This window comes from Orbicella franksi, chromosome 5, assembly GCF_964199315.1.
Source record: "Orbicella franksi chromosome 5, jaOrbFran1.1, whole genome shotgun sequence".
Lineage (NCBI taxonomy): Eukaryota > Metazoa > Cnidaria > Anthozoa > Scleractinia > Merulinidae > Orbicella > Orbicella franksi.
The window spans coordinates 14480079-14500138 of record NC_138149.1 but is presented as its reverse complement, the minus strand read 5'-3'; the positions used below and the strand labels follow the sequence as shown (position 1 = coordinate 14500138).

General features: G+C 41.0%; 2 protein-coding genes across 4 annotated transcripts in view; both read left to right on the top strand.

Annotated features, from left to right (window-relative positions):
* Positions 1-13765, top strand: part of LOC145486260 (rho GTPase-activating protein 21-B-like) — a 33519-nt gene extending 19754 nt beyond the window's left edge. The window contains exons 16-26 of the mRNA XM_081464887.1: positions 511-563; positions 1210-1283; positions 1740-1824; positions 2210-2288; positions 2879-2952; positions 3791-3880; positions 4525-4650; positions 5796-5843; positions 6603-6690; positions 7148-7173; positions 7833-13765. Coding sequence (XP_081321013.1) covers positions 511-563; positions 1210-1283; positions 1740-1824; positions 2210-2288; positions 2879-2952; positions 3791-3880; positions 4525-4650; positions 5796-5843; positions 6603-6690; positions 7148-7173; positions 7833-10343 — 3254 coding nt within the window. The 3' untranslated portion in view covers positions 10344-13765. The remainder of the gene's footprint in view (positions 1-510; positions 564-1209; positions 1284-1739; positions 1825-2209; positions 2289-2878; positions 2953-3790; positions 3881-4524; positions 4651-5795; positions 5844-6602; positions 6691-7147; positions 7174-7832) is intronic.
* A 347-nt stretch (positions 13766-14112) lies between these two features.
* LOC145486265 (semaphorin-5A-like) overlaps positions 14113-20060 on the top strand; it is a 39711-nt gene continuing 33763 nt past the window's right edge. Inside the window, exon 1 of one of the 3 annotated variants that reach the window (XM_081464896.1) lies at positions 14113-14197. The gene's annotated coding sequence lies outside the window, so the exon portion shown is untranslated. Of the gene's footprint in view, positions 14198-17184; positions 17325-17357; positions 19194-20060 lie in introns of those variants that run through there. The other 2 variants (XM_081464898.1, XM_081464897.1) reach the window with 2 other exon arrangements.

Here is a 20060-nt window from a genome sequence, read left to right as displayed (position 1 = left end):
CCCCCCCAATTTACCACCATGGAGTTTCAATTTAGGCTTTGGCTTGGAATTGCCATTCAGGAAGAATGTGTTTCATTAGAAGTTTACCCAAAAGTCTGCCATTTTGGGTGTGTTGCAAAATTTGTCTTACCTCTGAAAGCCAAAAGACCAGTAACTGGACAGGTGCAACATATGCATAACAGTAGTTTTAACACGAATTTCTATTCAAAATGTTCCAACCACTAAAAACAAGAATAAGAAGTAAAACCAAAAATCAATCGGGACTCTTTCTAACATTGTTTCCTGCAATAAGATACATTTTTTGATGAGTCATACATGTACCGATTAACCTCCAAACTGAAATTTCAGGAACTTTTGACTAAATAGAAAGCACATCTTTTTCTTTCCAGATCTCCATTCATTATCTACAATCATAGCTGTTAGAATAAAATGGAAGTGTTCCTTGTATACCAATCAATTTTTCCATAAGTGATTAATCTGTTGATTCTCTTCTTCTCTTTTGGTTTGCAGGACATTCTGTTGGAGTACCTTTGGAGTTGTGCCCAGCATCAAAGAACAACAAGGTGGGTTAAAAGAGACAGACATACATGTACATTTTGAAATTATCTACCACAGCTGCCATGACGTAGAATTGGCCGATTTTTGTAGGGAGGTCTCAAAGTATAACCATAGGCGAATGGGCGGGGGAGGGGGAGGGAGGGGGGGCTGCAGTCCCCCCAGCTACGGTAATTACGTGATTTTTCGGGTAGAAAGCTCATGATTAGGGCAACGACACTCGAGGGAAAACATTAATGCTGTTTGCGTGATATCCAAAACTCGTAAATAAAGTTTCTAGTTAGTTATTTTTTTTCATAATTTTTTCTTTTAATAAGTTTTAAATTTTACCTGAATTGAGACTGTTGATAGAGTATGATTGATTGATTATGTAAGCTTTGAACATACCTACATGTCTTTTTGAAATTACAGCAGTTTCATCAGATGTGGGAATTGTGAAAATTTTTGTTTTTCATGCAATTTGAGTGCATTTGTATCCTGATTTCAACACTCACGCATTCGGTCATTGCGTAACTTTTTTGGGCAAGAAAGTCACCACCCCTCCAAGTCCGAAGGTGCCCGTACGCCTATGAGTATAACTGCTGGAAGGTGTTGGATACTGTTGCCTGTCACTAACCTCACTATTAACTAAGCCAAGTGTGTTACTCTTTGCAGTTTGTGCCTTTAATCGTGGAACACTGTTGTGATGTTGTAGAGAGAAAAGGACTCGAGACTGTTGGTGTCTATAGGTGAGCTATTCAAGTCAATACAGAACCGGAACGTCTGTTATAAATCAAACAACAAGACAGTACGTCATGCTTCTGGCATCAGATGTCAATCGTTAGGTTGCTGCCCAGTATTTTCTGGAGCTGTCCCAATGAATGGCCAGACGCCTTGTGTGCACCTGGGTGGTGTCAGCGAGAGCCAAAGTAAAGTGTCTAGCCATGTACCAAAACAAAAACTGCGACGATACTTAATTGATACTTTCTCAAGGAAACTACCATCCGTCAATTAAATGTTTAGATCAAATTAACCTTTTTTCCTTTCCTTTTTGTAGAGATGACTAATTTGTATACTAAGACTACTTTTAAGATCAAACCAAGATCGTTGTTAACATGCAGTTTTCTTTTTTTTTTTCCTTTTTTCTTTTTCTGTTTGTACCTCCTTCTACATTGTTTTTTTTTTTTATTGTTAAATGTTTGTAGAGTTCCTGGTAATTCTGCTGCGGTAACTGCTTTGCAAGAGGAGCTAAACAACAGAGGAATTGAGAATGTTTGTCTCGAGGAAGAGGTAATGGGACGTTCATTCCACCCTTATAAGTTTTTACGGGTTGAGCAGCTTTTTACATGAGAAACAACCCCCCCCCCCCCAAAAAAAAAAAAAAAAAAAAATTTGATATACAATGTAGGTGCAATTCCTTTCAAAACTACAACTCGTGCGATAAAAATCAAGAACAAAACCTCAAGGTTAGGGTGTAATGGCTGATCGCATATGAGAATTATGACACGAACTGAATTAGATAAGAGGTTCCTGTTCACATTTAGAATGAAGGATTTTCAGTTTTTATATTGCTTACTATGTCTGGAAATGTGCTTGTCATTATACTGAATCTCATTTGAATTAGTCTTTTCAAGTCAGAGTGAGTGCTTTTAACCATTGGTTTCTCTATATACAGAAGTGGAATGATGTAAACAACATCACCAGCCTTTTGAAACTGTTCCTACGAAAATTACCAGAAGGTCTTGTTACTGCAGGTAATTTTAAAAACTGTTTTCACCTCATCTGTAGATTCTTTTACTACTTCAAATTACTTTTATTGCTTTATGAATTGGTTTCTCTCCTCTTTCAGTATTATTGTGGAACATGTATTCCACCTACTTTCAATACTTTTCAACAGCCCTCGGTTGTCTTGTGTTAATTTACACAGACGTGATCGAAAAATGAGATAAACTAGATAACTGCATAATTTGGAAGGTTTATAGAGAACACAATGACCCTTACTGAAATAAACCCCCATATGATTCCCCCAATCAAGTATTTCCTCCTGAAGTTGCTTTCCTTTCCTCCACGGTGGGAAACTCTTTAATTTGTGTACAGGGGCAGATCCAGAAAATCCTGAGAGAAGGGATCGAAGAAATTGCTACGAAGCGCAAGCCATCCCCCTCCTCAAACCGAATGAAAAATGGCGCTCTAGGGACGGTTGGTCATGTTCTTTTTCCAAAATACAAAGAAAGGGAGTGGCCCCCTCCCCGCCCACCCCCCCGCCCCATACTAAATCAGCCCCTGGCATAAAAGCTTGATGAGTGGTTGCATTTCAGTGTGTTTTCCGAATTGAACTTCACAGATTTGTACGATGCATTTATTGAATCAAATAAGAAAGAGGATGTAGCAGAGAGAATGTGGTCAATACGATCTGTGGTAAGTGTGTTTGTGTGGGTGCAAGTGTCCGGTGCAGCAACCACTGAAAATCTGTATTGTATGGGGACAACAAGGGGAAGGATTTGTCTTCTTGCTTTTATTCTGATAAGATATTTCCATCCAAAGTCTTATTCCAGTGATTTCCAAGAGGGTTCAAGGATAGTCATACGAGGGCATTGTGATCCTTGAATGTAAAAAAATCCATATGGCATATTTATAACTAAATATGGCATATATAGTTACACTTCGGAGTAGACCAGCATCCATGTACAAATTTCACGTAAGGTAAAAGAGGTCAAGTCTGCGTCTGACCAAGTGGTTCACACTGCAAGAGCTTATGCCAGTTCCTGTAGCAGTAATCAAGTACTACTACTCCCCCCCCTGGATAGGATGCTAGTCCATAGGAGTGCTACCTCCAGCGTTAAATTCGCTGGTGCCCATTTATAAATATGGTGGAGAAAAGTCTTATGTCTTGCTCAAGAACACAACGCAACGAACCCGAGTAGGGCTTGAACCCAGACTGCTCAATCCAGAGTCCACTGCGCTTAACATTGGGTCACCTTGTTTCCCACGAGACATATTTCCTTGTTTGCCTTTCCGTCAATAGTGACTGAAAACGTTGCGTGTATCGTAATAATGTTCTGCAAAATCTTGGGATTAAACCTCTGTTGGACCAGTAAGCATCGAATTAAGAGAAAAAAATGCTGCTTGAGCCGATGTCGTTCTCAAAATCTAAACAACACCGTGTAATACACTGTTTCAAGTTAGACGATCTACTTATTGTGCAAGGAGCAATGAAATTATACCCTAAATGCCCTTTTTTTCTTGTTTTCTGTAGGTGCAAGAATTACCAGATCATAACTTTGAAACACTCAAGCTTCTTGTGCATCATTTGAAACTGGTGTCAGACAACTGTGACAAGAACAAGGTATTGTTGATAAGTCTTCACTTTCGTAATTAACGTCCGCAGTGCCCCATCTTTTAGCTCGTACGAAGTATTCATATATCAGACCGTTGTTAATATGTACTTCACATTAGGAATGTTTGCCACTGTCCCAAAGCCGCTGTGGTTTGTGGATCAGCTTATTGGCAAAGTCCGTGCTATACGGGCATCTTTCTGTCTAGTTCTGCTTTGCAGGTGAATATATGAAAGATCATATATTTGAACTGTGGAGAAATGTTTAAAGACATGAATGGTCGCCGCAGCAACTTGAGTAGTTATGAAAATTAAGCCTGAAAAAAAAAAAAAAAAAAAAACGAAGAAGGAAAAAATTAGTGGAGTGACTGGTCAGGAGACAATTTTTGTCGTAGTTTAGGATGTATTTCAGTTTGCCTTGTCATAGCAGAATTCTGCTTTATCTGTGGGCAAGTGAAACATGAACTTCACTATAGAGGTCAGTAAAGACAATAAGCTGAATTGTCATAGTGTACTTTTAAGAAGAGATTTTGAGCAACGCTTAACGTTGAGCCATAGAGTAAGGACTAACATTCGACTTTTACGGTGACAGTTCTCAAGTTGATATTCAGCTTAATCCCTCAAACTAACTATACTGTTTGTGGCTTACTGTTTAGATGGAAGTGCGTAATCTGGCGATCGTGTTTGGCCCGACCATCATTAGGACTGGAGACGATTCGATGATGGCCATGGTAAAGGACATGTCAGACCAGTGCCGAATAGTCGAGACACTTATATCAGAGGTGAGATGACCTCAACATGCGAGTAGTCCAGCATCTCTTCTCAAACTGATTAATTATTCATGCAGAGCATCTTATTCTGGTCAGGTGGATGGGTTTAGAAACCCAATGAAAAACGAGTTGAAAACCACGGCCGTGTTTGAAATAATTTCAAACACGGATGCAAATTTTCTTAATCTGCATATTGACAAAGCAAGAAAAACACATGACGATAAACAACTTTATTTAATCACACATTTTACAAAGCAAGGTTTAAACCTAAATTATTTACTGCTGACGTTAAATGTAACGGTACAGTTATTAAACTCCCCAAAACAGAAAGGGCCATTCTTTTTCTAAATTTAAATTCTCGCTCAATGGTGGCGACCTTGTCTTTTGGTTCGCTTTCAACCTTGCTTGCTAAACTGACACTAACGTTAGAAATTCCCAGTTCTAAGGCGTACTAATTTGCTATCTGCCCCTGCATTTAACAGACTAGACGCACACGTTACCTCGGAATAGCGCTGGCCACACACTTTTCTTCCTCTTCGCGAGTTTTAGGAGGTCTAAATTTGCACTCTGCCATTTGCTTTGCGAAGCAACCTGGTCGCTCAGAACTGACAAACAGCTGGGTAACGTGACATTGATGAATATTCAAAATTGTCTCGGAGCAGCAATTTGGTGATAGAATCACATTTTCACGTCCTCAAATAAAATATTTGAATTGAGAGAACTTTTTCAAATGATAATTTAGACTAATTTTCTTTGTTGGAGAAGTAATTTCAAAAACTCGCGCTTCGGGTTTCATTAGGTTTGCAAACGCTCGAAAACAATAAAACCACTCGGCCTGCAGCCTTGTGGTTTCAAATGTTTTCTCTCGTTTGGAAACCTGATGAAACCCACGCACTCGTTTTTGAAACAGTACTTCCAGACCTGTATTTTCAATTTTTCTGGTAACTTGTAGCTTCTTTTGTTTCAAGAGATAGGTGCATTGTTTGGATCATTTATGCATTGTTTCGTGAGCCAATAACAAACGGTGTTTGGACTTGTAACTACAGGCCTGCCTCAGCATGCCGATATCTGCTTGCATGCCTCTGTACCGCTGTTTATTAGGGCATTATGCGGGCGCATGTTATGGCGCCTTTTAACACTGCTACATTTTGTTTCAGTGTGATTGGTTTTTTGAGGAGACTGAAGGCGACGAGTGTCCAGTGAAGGTATGGTAATCTTTCTACTGATGATCTGCTTTTTGTGATTTTCATCTGTTGAAGCATATTTTGCATATCAAGAATCCTGTTTGTTTTGAAGAAAGTCCAGTAAATCAATGCAAATGGTTTACAGTTAGAAGTGAACTTCTACTGCACGACTCCACCATGGCGCCAAATTTGAATAACAATGCGTTGGAAAACCTTAGCCTCGTGCTTATGTTTTCAGGCGGAGGATTTTGTTCAACAGTGCGAGGCGAAGGTTTTCCAGCGCACTGTTATTCGGTGACCTTTTTGCAATTGTAATTTGCAAGTTCAGATATGCTAACTATTATTTGATGAAAATGTGGCGATGTGACAATGTGGCAGTGGCCATTATATCTGCAGGCCATGAATATACAGCAAATAAAATTGACCATCGCTCTAGTAGAGAAGCACCTTTCCCCCAGGGATCGATTACCAGCAGCTTTTTCGGGAAATTAGCGCGGACACACCCCCCCGCCCACTTCCCCCGCCCCCCGCCCACTCCCGCTCCCCTTCTCTGGGAGGAATTCTACTTGACCCGAGAGAGCGGGGGAAATCAAGTCTACTATTCCCCCGCCCGTCAAAAAAATAGGTACCCAAATGCTACATGTGTGGGATACCTTATTCGCATTAACGGACACGAGCCGATGACAGTAGTGTGGGATACCATAGGCATCCCACACAAAAAGGAAAGCATTTATGTGCAAGTTACTTACACGACTTTTGTGTGTACTGTTTTGTTGGTAGGCAATACCAACAAGTCAAGAGTTACCTCATGAACACATTTTATCTCAGAATGTGCTGAGCTCCCTTGGACAGGTTGCTGTTAACTTTGGTGAGTGATTATCGTTAGAGAGGTTAAGCATGACGTTTACAGCAAACGGCAAAGATTGTTTCTGTTTTTGTGTACTTTTCTTCTAATCCTTGAATTAATCACACAAAGATAGAAAAACTTCTCTTACCATTCACCGCAAATACAAATACTTTTACTCTAATGTACAAACAGCTCAAGACGGACGTTTTACGTTGGTCATTTGCCGTAAACGTCATGCGTAACTCTGTTATCTGGTCTCAAACGAAAGAAGCCGTGAGTTTAATAGTAATTCAGGTACTCCTTGGAATTGTATTACTCTCCCATTTGAACTTTTTCAAATCTCTTCTTGTTATGGAAGAAAGAATGCGTGACAAGGCAAGAGAGGACTTATTGCTTGATTAACTGAGCGAGGGAGGAATGTGTGAAGAGCTAAAAGAATACATGCATCATTTTAATTTATTTTTATTTTATGTGTTAGGCGAAGATGGGTCATACAAGCCTAAGGTAAGAACTGTAGATACTGAAGAGTTGTGCTGTTTAAAGTAGATCTTACTGTCCACTTTTGATGACGACAAGCTTTCGTAGACTTCGGGTGGGCCCTCTTTTGCTTTATTTCGTTCAGACTTGGGAGAGGGAGGCCAAAAAAACGAACCAATAAAACAAACAAGGAGAAGGAAGAAATGGCCGCATGAAAACTTGGAGCGAGGCGTGCTTAAGACTCTCGCGTAGTTTTCTCTCGGCTATATTATGTCAGTAAGGGAATGCTTGTAGCCTAAGTAAGCTTTCACGGAGCTCTTTCATGTTGCTGAGTGAAATATTTGAATCAGGCACAGCAGAGTCTTATTAGAAGCAGCACACGGTATATCACACTTACAAATGGATCACTGCCAACGATCACCGTCCTAGTGTAAATGTCCCCCCTGGACATACGCTCACAACTTTGCGTGCAACACTTTAAGGCAACGTGGCCTCGCGCTTTGGGAACGCTTTTACGGTAATGAGGTGCAAGGAAATGATGTGCAAGGGTCAATTCTGCTTTTGTCGACGCTCGGTCTTATTCCTTTTATACAAAAGGATATTTGACCGCAGACTCAACTGTAATAACAGCCGTTACTTATTCCTTAAGAGGTATAATTTTAAGTTTTATTTCGTTTTTCTTCTAGTCTAGCGGAATTTCTCTTCACATCCCCAAGTTCCGAAGCGGAAAGACCTCAAAGTCCGACTCGGGTCAGGGAAGCTCTTCCGATGGACCGCTCTCCGATTCTCAGGGTTCCGAGGGCTCACCGCCGACTGAGAGAGCTCCTGCGGTGAAGATTCTTACAGGTGAGGGGTCAAGGTCCAATTCACCGACCATGGAGAGATCGAAACTTGGTGGCAAGAGGGGTGTAGAGAGTTCTTCTTCCTCCATACAAATGGTGCTAGATCCCTCAGATGCAGAGTTCAGGCCTAAAGGAGCAGGATCCTTAAAGGCGTATTCCTACTCACACCCTCCCCCTCCGTCGTATCGACGTGTTAATCCTCAGAAGAGGTCCGCTAGTCCCAGTACCCCTGAGCAGCCTTTCTATCCTTTGGAAGTGAATTTCTCATCAGCACAGGAGTCGGAGATGAGGAAGTCTCCAGATGAACCATTGCCCAGTGCTTCGCCCAGTGAGCACGACAATGCATCCAAGCCCAGCTTCGCTTCTTTCAGCGAGGAGACTCGTCGGAGGTTATTAAAACTAAACCTGCAAAAGAAAGCGGCTGAGAAGAGGCGACAAAGTGAAGGAGAAAGAGAGGTGACTTCGCCGCCGAGTGAAAGGAGCGACGAAACACCACGTGATGCGCCACGTGAACGAAAGATCTCAGATCAGGGAGTGTTTGAAAGTATGGATCAGCTCAGTAGCAGCAGTACAAGCCGCAGCAGTAGCGCCCATAGCAGCAAGAATCCGTCGCTGGATTCACTACACGTTTCACCTCAGCCTCAGCTAGATAAAGTGGCCAGTTTACCTGTGACGTCTCAAAGCGAAATGCCGCGAGTAAACGGTAGTGTTAAGACAATGTCGCTACCAAATGAAGCGCTTCGGGAAGTAGTGCCCAGGTCTAATGAGACAGTGGTGGCTGTTGTCAAAGGAAGAGGTGTGGTGTCTGGCACACTAAGACAGTTTGAACCCGCTCGAAGACCGGCTAGTCTGGATATCCCAACCAAACGAGAAAATGCTGAAGAGCTCCGGTTGGCTAGGAGATCTTTGGGCTCTGAAGAGAGCAGCGATACTTCGAGCGACGAGGGTGATGAATGCGCCATCAGCATGTCGAAGACATTTGATGAAAAGCTTCGGATTTTACTGGATCTTGGTAGCACGTTCGGAAACAAGGAGAGTGGAGGTGACACGCATAGCGATGATGATAAGTCGTCTGTGAGAAGTGAACCGCAGAGGAGGCCGATCACGAACAGTGACGAAATGGCACAACGCCGAGCATCGGATGAACCCGGCAGGGTGTACAAGATTGTCGGTGTTAACCCGTCAACTGATACTCACGAGACTGTGTCCACCCCATACAATACCAGATCACATGTTCCCAGGGATGCGCCCAGACACGACACTCCTGAAACGGAATTGAGATCGAACAGTTTAATAGAAATAAACACTAGTAAATACTTTGCAGCCCCTTCTACAGAGGAGCGTGCTAGTTCTCAGCCGCACTCTCCGGCGAGAACAGCTGCCCGTGGTGGAACACCCGTGTCTTCTGACAAAAAGGTGGGTGACCTGAGGCAAAGATTTGAGAGCAGTCCGAGTAAAGGCAAAGTTAGTGGTCTGACACCAAAGAGTAACCAGGTCAGAGGAAGAGATTACGCACCACCAGTTGCGCGAAAGAAAATTGGATCGGTCCGGACAACGACTCCTGTTTCTCTCAAGGAGTTCAATGTTAAACCTGTGAAGACATCTGCTGCTCAGCCCGTTCAAGTAGGAGGGGTAGGCAGAGGGGTACAGCGTGGAACTACACAGAGGCCGCCTGAAAGTAGAGCGGTGAGCTCGAGGAACATCCGCCTGGAGTCTAGCCCAGTGAAACACTCATCTACCTCACCAGTAAGGTACTACAGCGCAGAGAGAACTGATAGCGGTGTCGACAGGACTACACTGCGGGCAAGACCAAACGTGAATGTAGCGACAAATGAAAGATCCAAGGGGCCGCCAGTTGTAGGGAAAACACACGTGCCTCCACGAGTCATGAATCGAGAGTATGGATCCAAATCCAAACTGTTATCTCATAAAGACTCGGCTAAGGAACTACTTCCTTCAAAGACTAGATTATCACCCAGGGACGTTCGAGGTTCGCAAACACAGAGCAAGCTTGAGAAGGACGCACAACACATCGCCGAACTGCTGGAAGAGATGCACAGTGAACGCTACTTACATCTCTCTCGTCAACAGTCCGACATTTCAGGACAGGCGCAGAAAGCCGCTGCCCAGAGGGCCGCTATCCGCAGGCGCAGGCGTTCTTTAGGAGATGACAACAATCCTGTTCTGTTGCAAATGGCGAACTCACCCGCGGGCGAAAGGGAAAATACATCCACTCCCACGGGAATGGAAGTCACTCAGGGAGGCTATAACACGTGGCGTCCTGATGTAAGACCAAGTAGTCCTCAGCGCGGCGGAAACACCACAAGGAGTGCTGTTCACACTGTCAAGAGGTGACGCTGAGAGGAAGATGGAATCTTACTTGTCGTGTAAACGAGGCATTTGGGTCAGGTGACCCTAATACCTCAGTTTCCTAACAGCAGGCGAAACTAAAACAAGAGCTGATCTCAACAACGCAAACATCTCACATGGTTGATTTTGTTATGAGCTTTGCGTTCCTGGCACTGTTCAGGTGTTAGCGCAGACCTCCTCTGCTGTATCTGTGTTCTGTGTAGCCCCTGCGTCCAACCTGAGGTAGCCACTAACCATCCTACCTTGATTGTTTTTTGTTTCGTTTTTAACTACAAAGCGATATATTTTTCTACTCTTTAAAATCTTAGCATTTTTAATTCAGGTTCTCCTTTTATTTTGAATTATTTTATTCGAATGGTAAAAGTTCTTCAAGGAATTTACCTTTTTTGACTTTTATGAATATCACCGTAAGGTCATTGTATTCTATAGCATTGACAAATCATTACTGTATTGTCTCTAAGTCTTGTATAAATTTATTTCAACTTCCGATATGTTTCGTCGTGTTGTTGTGGCAAAAATAATGAAGACAGACGAGATTGTTAATTTTGTTCCATATCTTGAAAAGTAAGTTATTACTAATATATATATCCTTCCGTTTGAAGGAAACAAATGCTCTGGTTGTAAACGGGGGTTCGGATTTCATGGTTTTCGTTGTATAGAAAAACGTTTTCGAAACTTGGTCGCTGGTCTATTGTAGCTATTGTCATGCAATTTAACATCTAGTTGATTGCGTGACGTGACTCGCTGTTTAGGGGAGTCGCGTGAAAATCGCGCATCGTCACTATTTGAAGATTTTTTCAGTTACGGAGACAACTAACTTGTGTCCGCAGCTTTTATATGTCTTTGTATACAAATAGTTATTTTTCTTCCGACTCAAGTGTATACTCGAGAATTTTAATTAGGTCAATCAACAAATGCTTGTAAAAAAAAAAAAAAAAAAAAAAAATCGCGAGACTGCAAAGTATAAGATAACAGCTTTACTTCTGATAGCTTACTAGGTTACTATTTTTTACAATATTATTATTTTTGTACCTTTACTGTGCAAAGTATTTTCTACAAATGTATCTGTACTTACAACAAACGCGTAGCTTAAGATTTGTATGATATGGTGTTTAATCGTTTATAGGATGTATTTTATGTATGTATAAATATGCAAGTCTTGGGTTTACCTTGGCGTGAAGAGTTATGGTTATTATGGGTTTTATAATAATTATGATAATTATTTCTAGTAGAAGTAATAATAATAATAATAATTAATTTAAGTTTTAGACTTAATTGTCTTGGAGGTGAAAAGGCAAGTCCATTTTCTTTTTGTTTATGTTCGTATTGCTTGTTGGTGCTCTCCCTGCAGGACTAAATTTTATCCGTGCCGGATTGTTTTGTTTTTTTGTTCCTTAGTGTGAATCTCTAAACTGGTTGCTATCAGGTGCTGTACATTTCTGTAATCCTAGTAAAGTGAATTGTGGATGTGGTGCACCCAATTCTCTTTCCCTGTAGCTTGATCATATAGTTTTTCTCGTCGCCAGTCTGCTAACTCTCTAGCCTACATAGCGGGCGGTTTCAGCGAATTGAGCACGGTCTGAGCGCGCACAAGCGGCGAATGGGCAAAGCGACAAGGAGCCTGGGGGAGAGAGAAACGAAACTTTGCGTGCGCTCAAATCGCTTAAACCGCTCGCTACCTAGGCTACCTCTATCTTTTTCACTTCTCAATCAATCAGTCACTCTTGGAAATTATCAGAAAACGACTTCCAAAACAAACTTCGGCTAACATATTTGAAAAGGATAAGAGGGTTTCCTAAATCCATTTTTCGTGTAAAGACGTATTTTCTTGCTGGACTTGCATTTCAGTGAGAAGAAGGACTTGCCTTTACACTCCTTACCAGACTGTATTGTCCGTCAAGTGTTGCGAGACTTCATAATATATTGAATTAGATTGTAAATGGACTCGTGACTGTTATACAGTGTAATTTCCACAAAGATGATTAAAACTCAAACTTGTTTTACAGTAAGGTTGGTGTTTTTGCTTTCATTTGCGCATTCCGGGTGTGACAATGCATTGAGTACCCAGCTGTCCCGTTATTTGGCGAGTGAACCCTTCATTACGGCAAACTCTATGGTCAACTGAGTTAATACCTCAACCTCGTTCCAAGGGTCCTCTCTCTTGCTCGAGGAAGAAGAGGACCCTGGTAATGAGGTTGAACCTACCTATTCCTTTTATTACTGTGGTAATGGTGAAACTATGCATAATGGTTTAAACCAATGTTCCGTAAGGTCATTTCCTGTACCTCACTTTGAAAAAAGAGTAATGGTCTGGGGCGAGAGCATGCTTATTGTGTGCGGGATCATAACAATACGGGACGGCGAAACGAACGCTGAAAGCAACGGTTAGGTTCAGGGTCAGCTATGAGTCCTTTTGATATGTTACTTTCTCTCGATCGCTAGTTGCAATTGATTAACCCCGGAATAACCATCGAATACGGTCATTCTACAACGGTACAAGTTTTCACTAAAACAAAGTGAGACGGGATAAGTGTTCTCCATTTAGTAGTAGTAGGTCCACATCAGCTGTACAGTTGCTTATTTTAAATCTACTTATCAAATAAACGTATGTTTGTAAGTATGTATGTATTTGACATTAAGTGAAAAGGAATGTACCATCTAATTTCTCACTGGACCGGACTGGACTGGACTCTTATCAGGGAGCATAGGAATGACGCGAGAAAGCTGGTACACTGATTTTCCTTTCTTTCCGGTAAAAATGGAAAAAGAGGAATACTCGTGAAGGTATTCCATTTTTCCGAAAAATTTCCAGCGGAAAAGCCTGTTCTATTTAGTTTCCCACCGGAAAAACCAGTTTTCCCTACAAATGGAAAACGCCCCTAAAAATCCTAAAAAGCTCGCAGGGATATTCTCGGCCCAGGCCACCACTCTTTTAAAGAGTAAGCTTTTGTTTGCTATTGTTTACATTTTTTCCAGCCTTTTCATTACGGACGCTGAAGTAACCAGGGTGGTAGAGGTTATCATTTCTGTTTCCTGTGACCACACGGGCTGTCCGTAATGTAGAGGTGTTCAATGCATTTTTTGAAATATGCAATTTAACACATCTCGTTTCATTTCACTTTATAACAGCCTGTTTCACAGGCTGTCTGGTTCGAAACACTCTAAAGAAGCGTATTACCGGAGATAGCTGACGGTTTCCTGTAGGGTTGAGTTTTTTCTAGTCTATTACATTGGAGAAGTTAAAATTTCATTATATGACTTCTATCGCAAACCAGTCGCAGATAAGGTTTCGTTTTGGGACGAAACAAAATCATTTTTCACAGCAGTAGCTGGTTTGTTGCTCTTTGCTCCAGTGTAGCCATGAAAATTTAATTTCGGCCTTAATGAAAGACATCCAAAACTCGGACAATACAGGTAAACAGATATACAAAACAGCAAGGGGCACCCGATTACTATAAGCCTTAAAATATGCATATTGAAAGTTTTAAACGGGGTTAACCTGTCTATAAAGTAGTCTGAAGTGAGTTTTAATGTCCCTAAAAAATTAACACAAAAGCTGGTTGCGAGGTGCTCATTTGGTACCAAAAAAAAAAAACGGTTGTGAAATGCTATCTTCGCTCTGAGTGAATCTGTGGGAGTATTGCTGAAGTCTCGTGCAATACTGTCAGCAAGTTTCTCACTTCACAGGGGCCCCACGTGCGCGGCCTGTCCAGTAATTATTATATAAGGAGTTTATTGTTCTATCACGTAGAGTTGGCTAGGCTGAAAGAGGTTTTGCAACACGGAGAGAACGTTTTAGGCCAATACACGGAGATCACCAACGACTGGATATCTTCAAGGTAGGTTTGAATATCTGTAGGGCTTAACTAAAGAGATTTAGTAGTAGTATACAAAATCAAACCTTTCTGGCGGATAAAGTTCATAGTGCTTGCTGTGTGCAGGAACTACAGGCCGAAGACGAAGGTTTTCGTGGACAATTCTAACAAAGGAAATGAAGTGCAATGATATCTACAGATCGGAAGACAGATTTTAACAGAAATTGTGGTTTTGTTCCTTTTATGAACTTTTACGCTATTATAATGATAGAAACGATGTCAAATCAATTCGTTAGGTATAGTTAATAATAAACTGAACAAAACAGCGAAGTGTTATTGGATTTGGAACAAAGGAGTTTTCAGACCTGACGCTCTCGGCAACCCCACCACGGGGGGATTACTCCCGAAATATCCGGTTGCGGGGGTGAAGGGGGGGGGGGGGTGCAATTTTGAAACCCTGACCCTATTTCAGACCAGACCCTGCCCAGAACTGAGGAAGGTCTTTAAATTCCCGGTGTGTTTTTGGTCTTAATGCCTTCAAAAGATGAATAGTAAGTCCTATGAAAAACATTAAAAATGTTCTTTTTCTAAGAATTTTGCCTAATTCACTCGACCGCGCCGAGCACAGTGCACGAACCCTTCACTACTTCAGACCAAAAGGTTCCCATTTCACAACGAAGTGGCTCCAAAACCATATCCGTTGGCGTCCGACGTAGCTTATATACTTTATAAAAGCGGTTTCCCCCCGCCCCCCATCACCAGGGACCAGACTTCACTGAAAAGTTCCTTGTAAAATCTGTTCAATTTTACACTTATTTAGTTTGACAATTGAAAAAGGTCTTGAGACAGTTTGCTCTAATCAAGAGGCTTTGTTTTAGATAACTGTCATAAGAATGAAAGGCCTCGCATACTTTCATTTTTTTCCTTTTTAGCGAGAAAGGTATGGCTGAATTACTTCAGTTTTATGATAGCAGTTACCTAGAATACTAAGGCAAGGTGTGATTCCGGAAAGTGTTTTAACCGTACAAACAATACTCTGTTTCGTTGCCATATTTTTGAGTGAAAACAATGTTGGTCAGTCTCCAAAGTGGCAAGATTTAATCGCAATAATGACCCTTGGAATCGACTTAACTTAACATGGCGACTACCAGTGTAAAGCAACGGATAGAATTGCTCTTATCCATTACTCTGGTGTAATGAAAAAAATAAATAGATAACAGCCATCATGACCTTGCAGCCCTGACGGGTTCCGGAGGTGAATTGTTTTCTCAGGCTTAGTTTGTAATATTTTGCTTGTTTTCGTGCCAAAGACGAGCAGTCAACTGTTGGATGCAGTATAAAAAACAAGGCGGTCTCTTTTTTGACGCGTAGTAATATTCTTTAGATAGCGTGCAATACATGGGGTTATTCTGAGGTAATTGATTTCTAATCTTTACAATGACCGGTATATGTTCGTCTACTAAATAATATCGTTGATAAGATTTAAGACACACTTCATACCTTGAACTCGAGGTGAGTCAATGTCAGTTAGAATTCTGAAGGAGTGTTTTTTTTCGTTGTCGATTTATGATGCAACGATAAAGCGTGCAGGCAAGAAATAAAAACCATTACTTTAATTACATTTGGAAGACGTTTATTATTACTCTGGAGAAAGTAAAACATTTTAAGTCAAGCGTGCACGAAAAAAAGGCGCGCACAATTGGCCAATCACAGCGAAGAACTGTTCCCAAAGGCGGTCAACAGGGGTGAAGTGAAAAGATGCGGGGGTAAGGTAGGGGAAGGCCCAACCTGGTTGATTTAAAACTCTTTTTTAGAGCGTATACTGAGCCAGAAAAAAAAATAAGTAATGTCATAAGCTATTTTTACTAACGTTGCACTGAAAGCACACAAAGAAGCTTATTCCGCGTTCCCTCCCACTCCACTCCGCTTTCGTTTCTTTAAGGAAATGGATAGGTTTCTTTCTAATAATCTGATCGGAAGAAGGGCTTAAATAGCCTGAATGCCTGTGGCGTAAACCTCGAAAGATTTATTACCTATGGAAGAATAGACTGAGAAAATAGTGATTAGGGCGCGATGAGACATCGCAGACATGGCATGTTTTCTGAAGCTACAGTAAATAAAAACGGAAAATACATGATGCATTTTTCCGGCGGCTATTTCAATAAACTTTAATGTGATATTAACGTGTTAAAATACGGGATTTAAAAGATTGTGCGTAAATTGAGAACTTAAGTTTTGTCACAGAACGATAGTACGTACACGGAATACTTAAAGATTAATTTCAATTTTTGTTTTTGGATAGAACGAGACCATTTATTCTGTACAGCCGTTTTGAGAAAGGTTGTCCTTCAAAATGCCAACCTCGCTCCTATGGCCTTTTCCGGGAAAGGGCCATGGGAACGAGGTTGACAAAACGCAACTATCCCGAAAGGTATTATGGGTAATGGTGGTTCACTGCTGTGGCTTGATTGAAGTTCAAGGTGTTTCAGCGTGATAGAAGGAAAAAGTACAAGCACGTGTGTTCATACTTTCTCTTCCTTCTTGCTGAAACAACGTGAACCTCTTTCAAGCAACGATAAACTATCATTACCCATAATACCAATCGGTATGTCGCGTACCTTTTACGCTAAGTGGGACAACCTTTGTCGAAAAAGTTGTATGTTTCTAAATTTCGCAGTTCCAGAAAATATCCATACTCCCCCTACAGAATGGATTGGAATTTCCTGGGGGGGGGGGGGGTGGGGGGTTCTCTACGACCAAAACATATAAAGAAATGTATCAAGCTTAATTGGAATTTCCAGAGGGTTGGGGGAGGGGGGGGTTTTGGAAAAATCCCTTCCGTGAGGGAGTTATCAAGAAAAATCTAAAACTTCCTACAGCGGCGTAATCATAGTGCGAATTTTCTCTTTGTATTATAACGAAAGAATACTGACGAAAGTATTAAAATTAGCATTAACCCGAAACTTTTAGTTTTAGGCAACACGTTAGGAGAATTGATCTATTGAGATGATAGTAGTTGTCGCATTTCGACTTCCTGTGCGCATTCCATAAATATCATGTAAAGGAAAGCGACCCCTTTATTGGTTCCGTTCGTGGGCTGAGAAGAATTGGTTTAATTGTTATCTGCATGTAAACAGACAGGGCGCTACAGGTAAGTAGTGAAAAGTTTTTTGGAATTTTTCTTGGCTAGCTTCGATTGAACTTTTTTTTTTGGATGATCGTGAAGGACTTTAACCATTGTCAGTCCGTCAAACGCGAAGCAGATGTTAACACTGTATTAAAGAGATTTTAAACAAGTTGCTCTCTCTCTCTCTCCTCGGGTTTTACTCTGCAAGGTTTCATTTAAAGAGAATCACGGTGATGAGCTTATATTCAAACTTTCAAGCGAATGATGTACTTTTAAAACTTTCACAAAATACCAGGTGATTTAATCTGCCATCACGGCTACGAGATACAAGGAAGACCGAGTTGCTTTGTTTGTGACTGTTGACGGCGTGTGCCACGGATATTCACTGCTGGCAAATTAAGCTTTCGTTAATGTCGAATTCCTGTGTATATCAAAGAGAACAACAGTACAAAGTACAGCACAACAGTTTTGAAATGGAATGAAGCCAAAAGAGGAAAGTTTAACTTAGTTGAGAGAGAAGCACCCTGAAAGAAAACCACAATATCATGATCTTATTGCAACCTCCGTTTCTAAAGATCATAACAGTTCCGCTTCTTCTAAGAATTTCATTTCTTCCTTCTTAACACGAAAATTTGTGTAACGCACCAGACATATTCCGTACGCTTTCTGACTTTTTTTCAGTTTTACTTTCTTCCGCCTGTATTTAAGGACTTGCTCAAGTCATTTAAGCAAAACAATTTTCAGCTAAAAAAGCTTCATCGGCGACTTCCAAGAAAGTTAAAACGTAGGCCGCCTGGTGAGGATCAGATTCGCATGTAATTTAAATCATCAGTGCATACGTAGGCTCGAATAGCAGCCGCTGTTCGTGAAGGAGCCCGCGCTCTTCCGCTACGAAAGTCGAGCCTACGCATTCATGAGAAATTAAGCAGCCCTCTATTTATTACCGACAATTTTATGCATGCATTCTATTTTTTATAATTTTAAATGACTCTGGTTGTTGTCTCAGTATATGAGCATGATCTTCTTGATACAGGAACTCCATTTGCAATAAAAGAAAAGAGATTCCTAGCCGTCTGTAACCCCCTAAATACTTCCACATTTCGCCCCCTCCCCCTCAGTTTTCTGAAGTTTATAAACAAAACAGCAAGCAAAAGCAAACAAAGAAAGTTGGTTACTCATTGTTTCTGATTGAGAAGGAGCATCAAAGCGTTCACTTACGGGAAAATACAATTATTACAGGGTGTGGCAAGAGATAATTTCCTCCTAATTATACCTTAAGCACTGTGAAGTGACGTTATCTGATCTGATGAAAATTTCATGTCCTTTCTGTAAGCCTACTTAAAAGAACTATTTCTCAAAGTGACGAAAGGAGCATCTTTTCAACAAAGGAAAGCACAAAACTGAATCTTTGCTAGTACGTAGTATTAAAAAAGATCACAGTTTTCGCTTAAAATAATCTTCGGATAAAAGAATGAGCTTTGGTGGCGAGGTCAGAGTAGATGCCAACCCAACATTTTAAGTGGACTTTCTAATAAGTCATTCAAGGTGCTTTCACTCAAATAACTGACGTATCTACAACATGTACAATTCAAAATAAATTCGACCACACATCTGACATGCCCAGGGACTGAGGGTCTTGGAGATTACAGATCTGGATATTTACGTCACATGCAGAGGAGTGTCACCTGTTATGAGACTGACAGCTGGTCAGTGGTAATTGATAAGAGAACAAAGCGCGCTCTAGGGAACAGAGAATATGTCCTGTTTTAGACATAACAAACTCATGCTCAGTTAAGCTCGTCTAATAGGTTTGTGAAAGGATCGATTCATTCAGCTCGTGGTCTTGATACTCCAGAACTGATTAAGAAAAAATACCTGTATTTTAGCCGAGAGGTACGTATACACGTTTAGCAGAGTTATGATGTATTTTTTAATCGTACAAAACAGGGAAAGACTTTGAACTGGCCAGTTATTTATTATGTTTGACTCACTTCAAGAGTGGCTGTTCTATGTACAATTTCAAGTTATATTAAGGGAACGTTTTTTGTTCAAAGCAGGCTGGGGTTTTTTAAAGATTTGACCGGCAAATCTTTTGTTCTGTCGTTCGACAGTTGATAGATCGAGATAAGAATTATCAATATTTTTGTAGATTTAAAATATTGTATAGTCGCCTAGCTTGCCATCTGATATCACTGATCTAATGCGTTATAAATAAAGTAGATTGATATTATTAATGATTACGTTCAACTCGGCTATTACAATAGAATTCGTTTTCCTCTCGGATTGCTACAAAGCTATTAAAATTGCGAGGATATTTTACATTTCATTTTCCTTTATACATTTTTTGTCGGTTCGATGATGCTTTTTCGTATGGTTGTCATATGACATGGCTCCCGATTTAATACACGAAATATTTTTAATGAATGACATCATAGAGGTTTAGACCCAGTTCAGACGTCGTGCTTCTGCCGTGCCGAACTAAATTCAGGAATTAAGTTCGACAAAAGCACGGCAGAAGCACGGCGTCTGAATCAAACTTTTGAATTAAGTTCGGCAAGCAATTAAGTTCGACAAGCTCTGCTGTGTTACACGACTCTGGCACGGCAGCGATTCAAACGTCGTGCTTTTGTCGCGCCAAACGAAATCCATAAATTATGTCAATGTGTTTTGGCGAGATTTCGTTCCCTCGGGGAGTTAGAAGGAGAATTGTTACGAGGCTTCAGTAAACCCTGGATTTGATTCGACTCTGGCACGACGTCT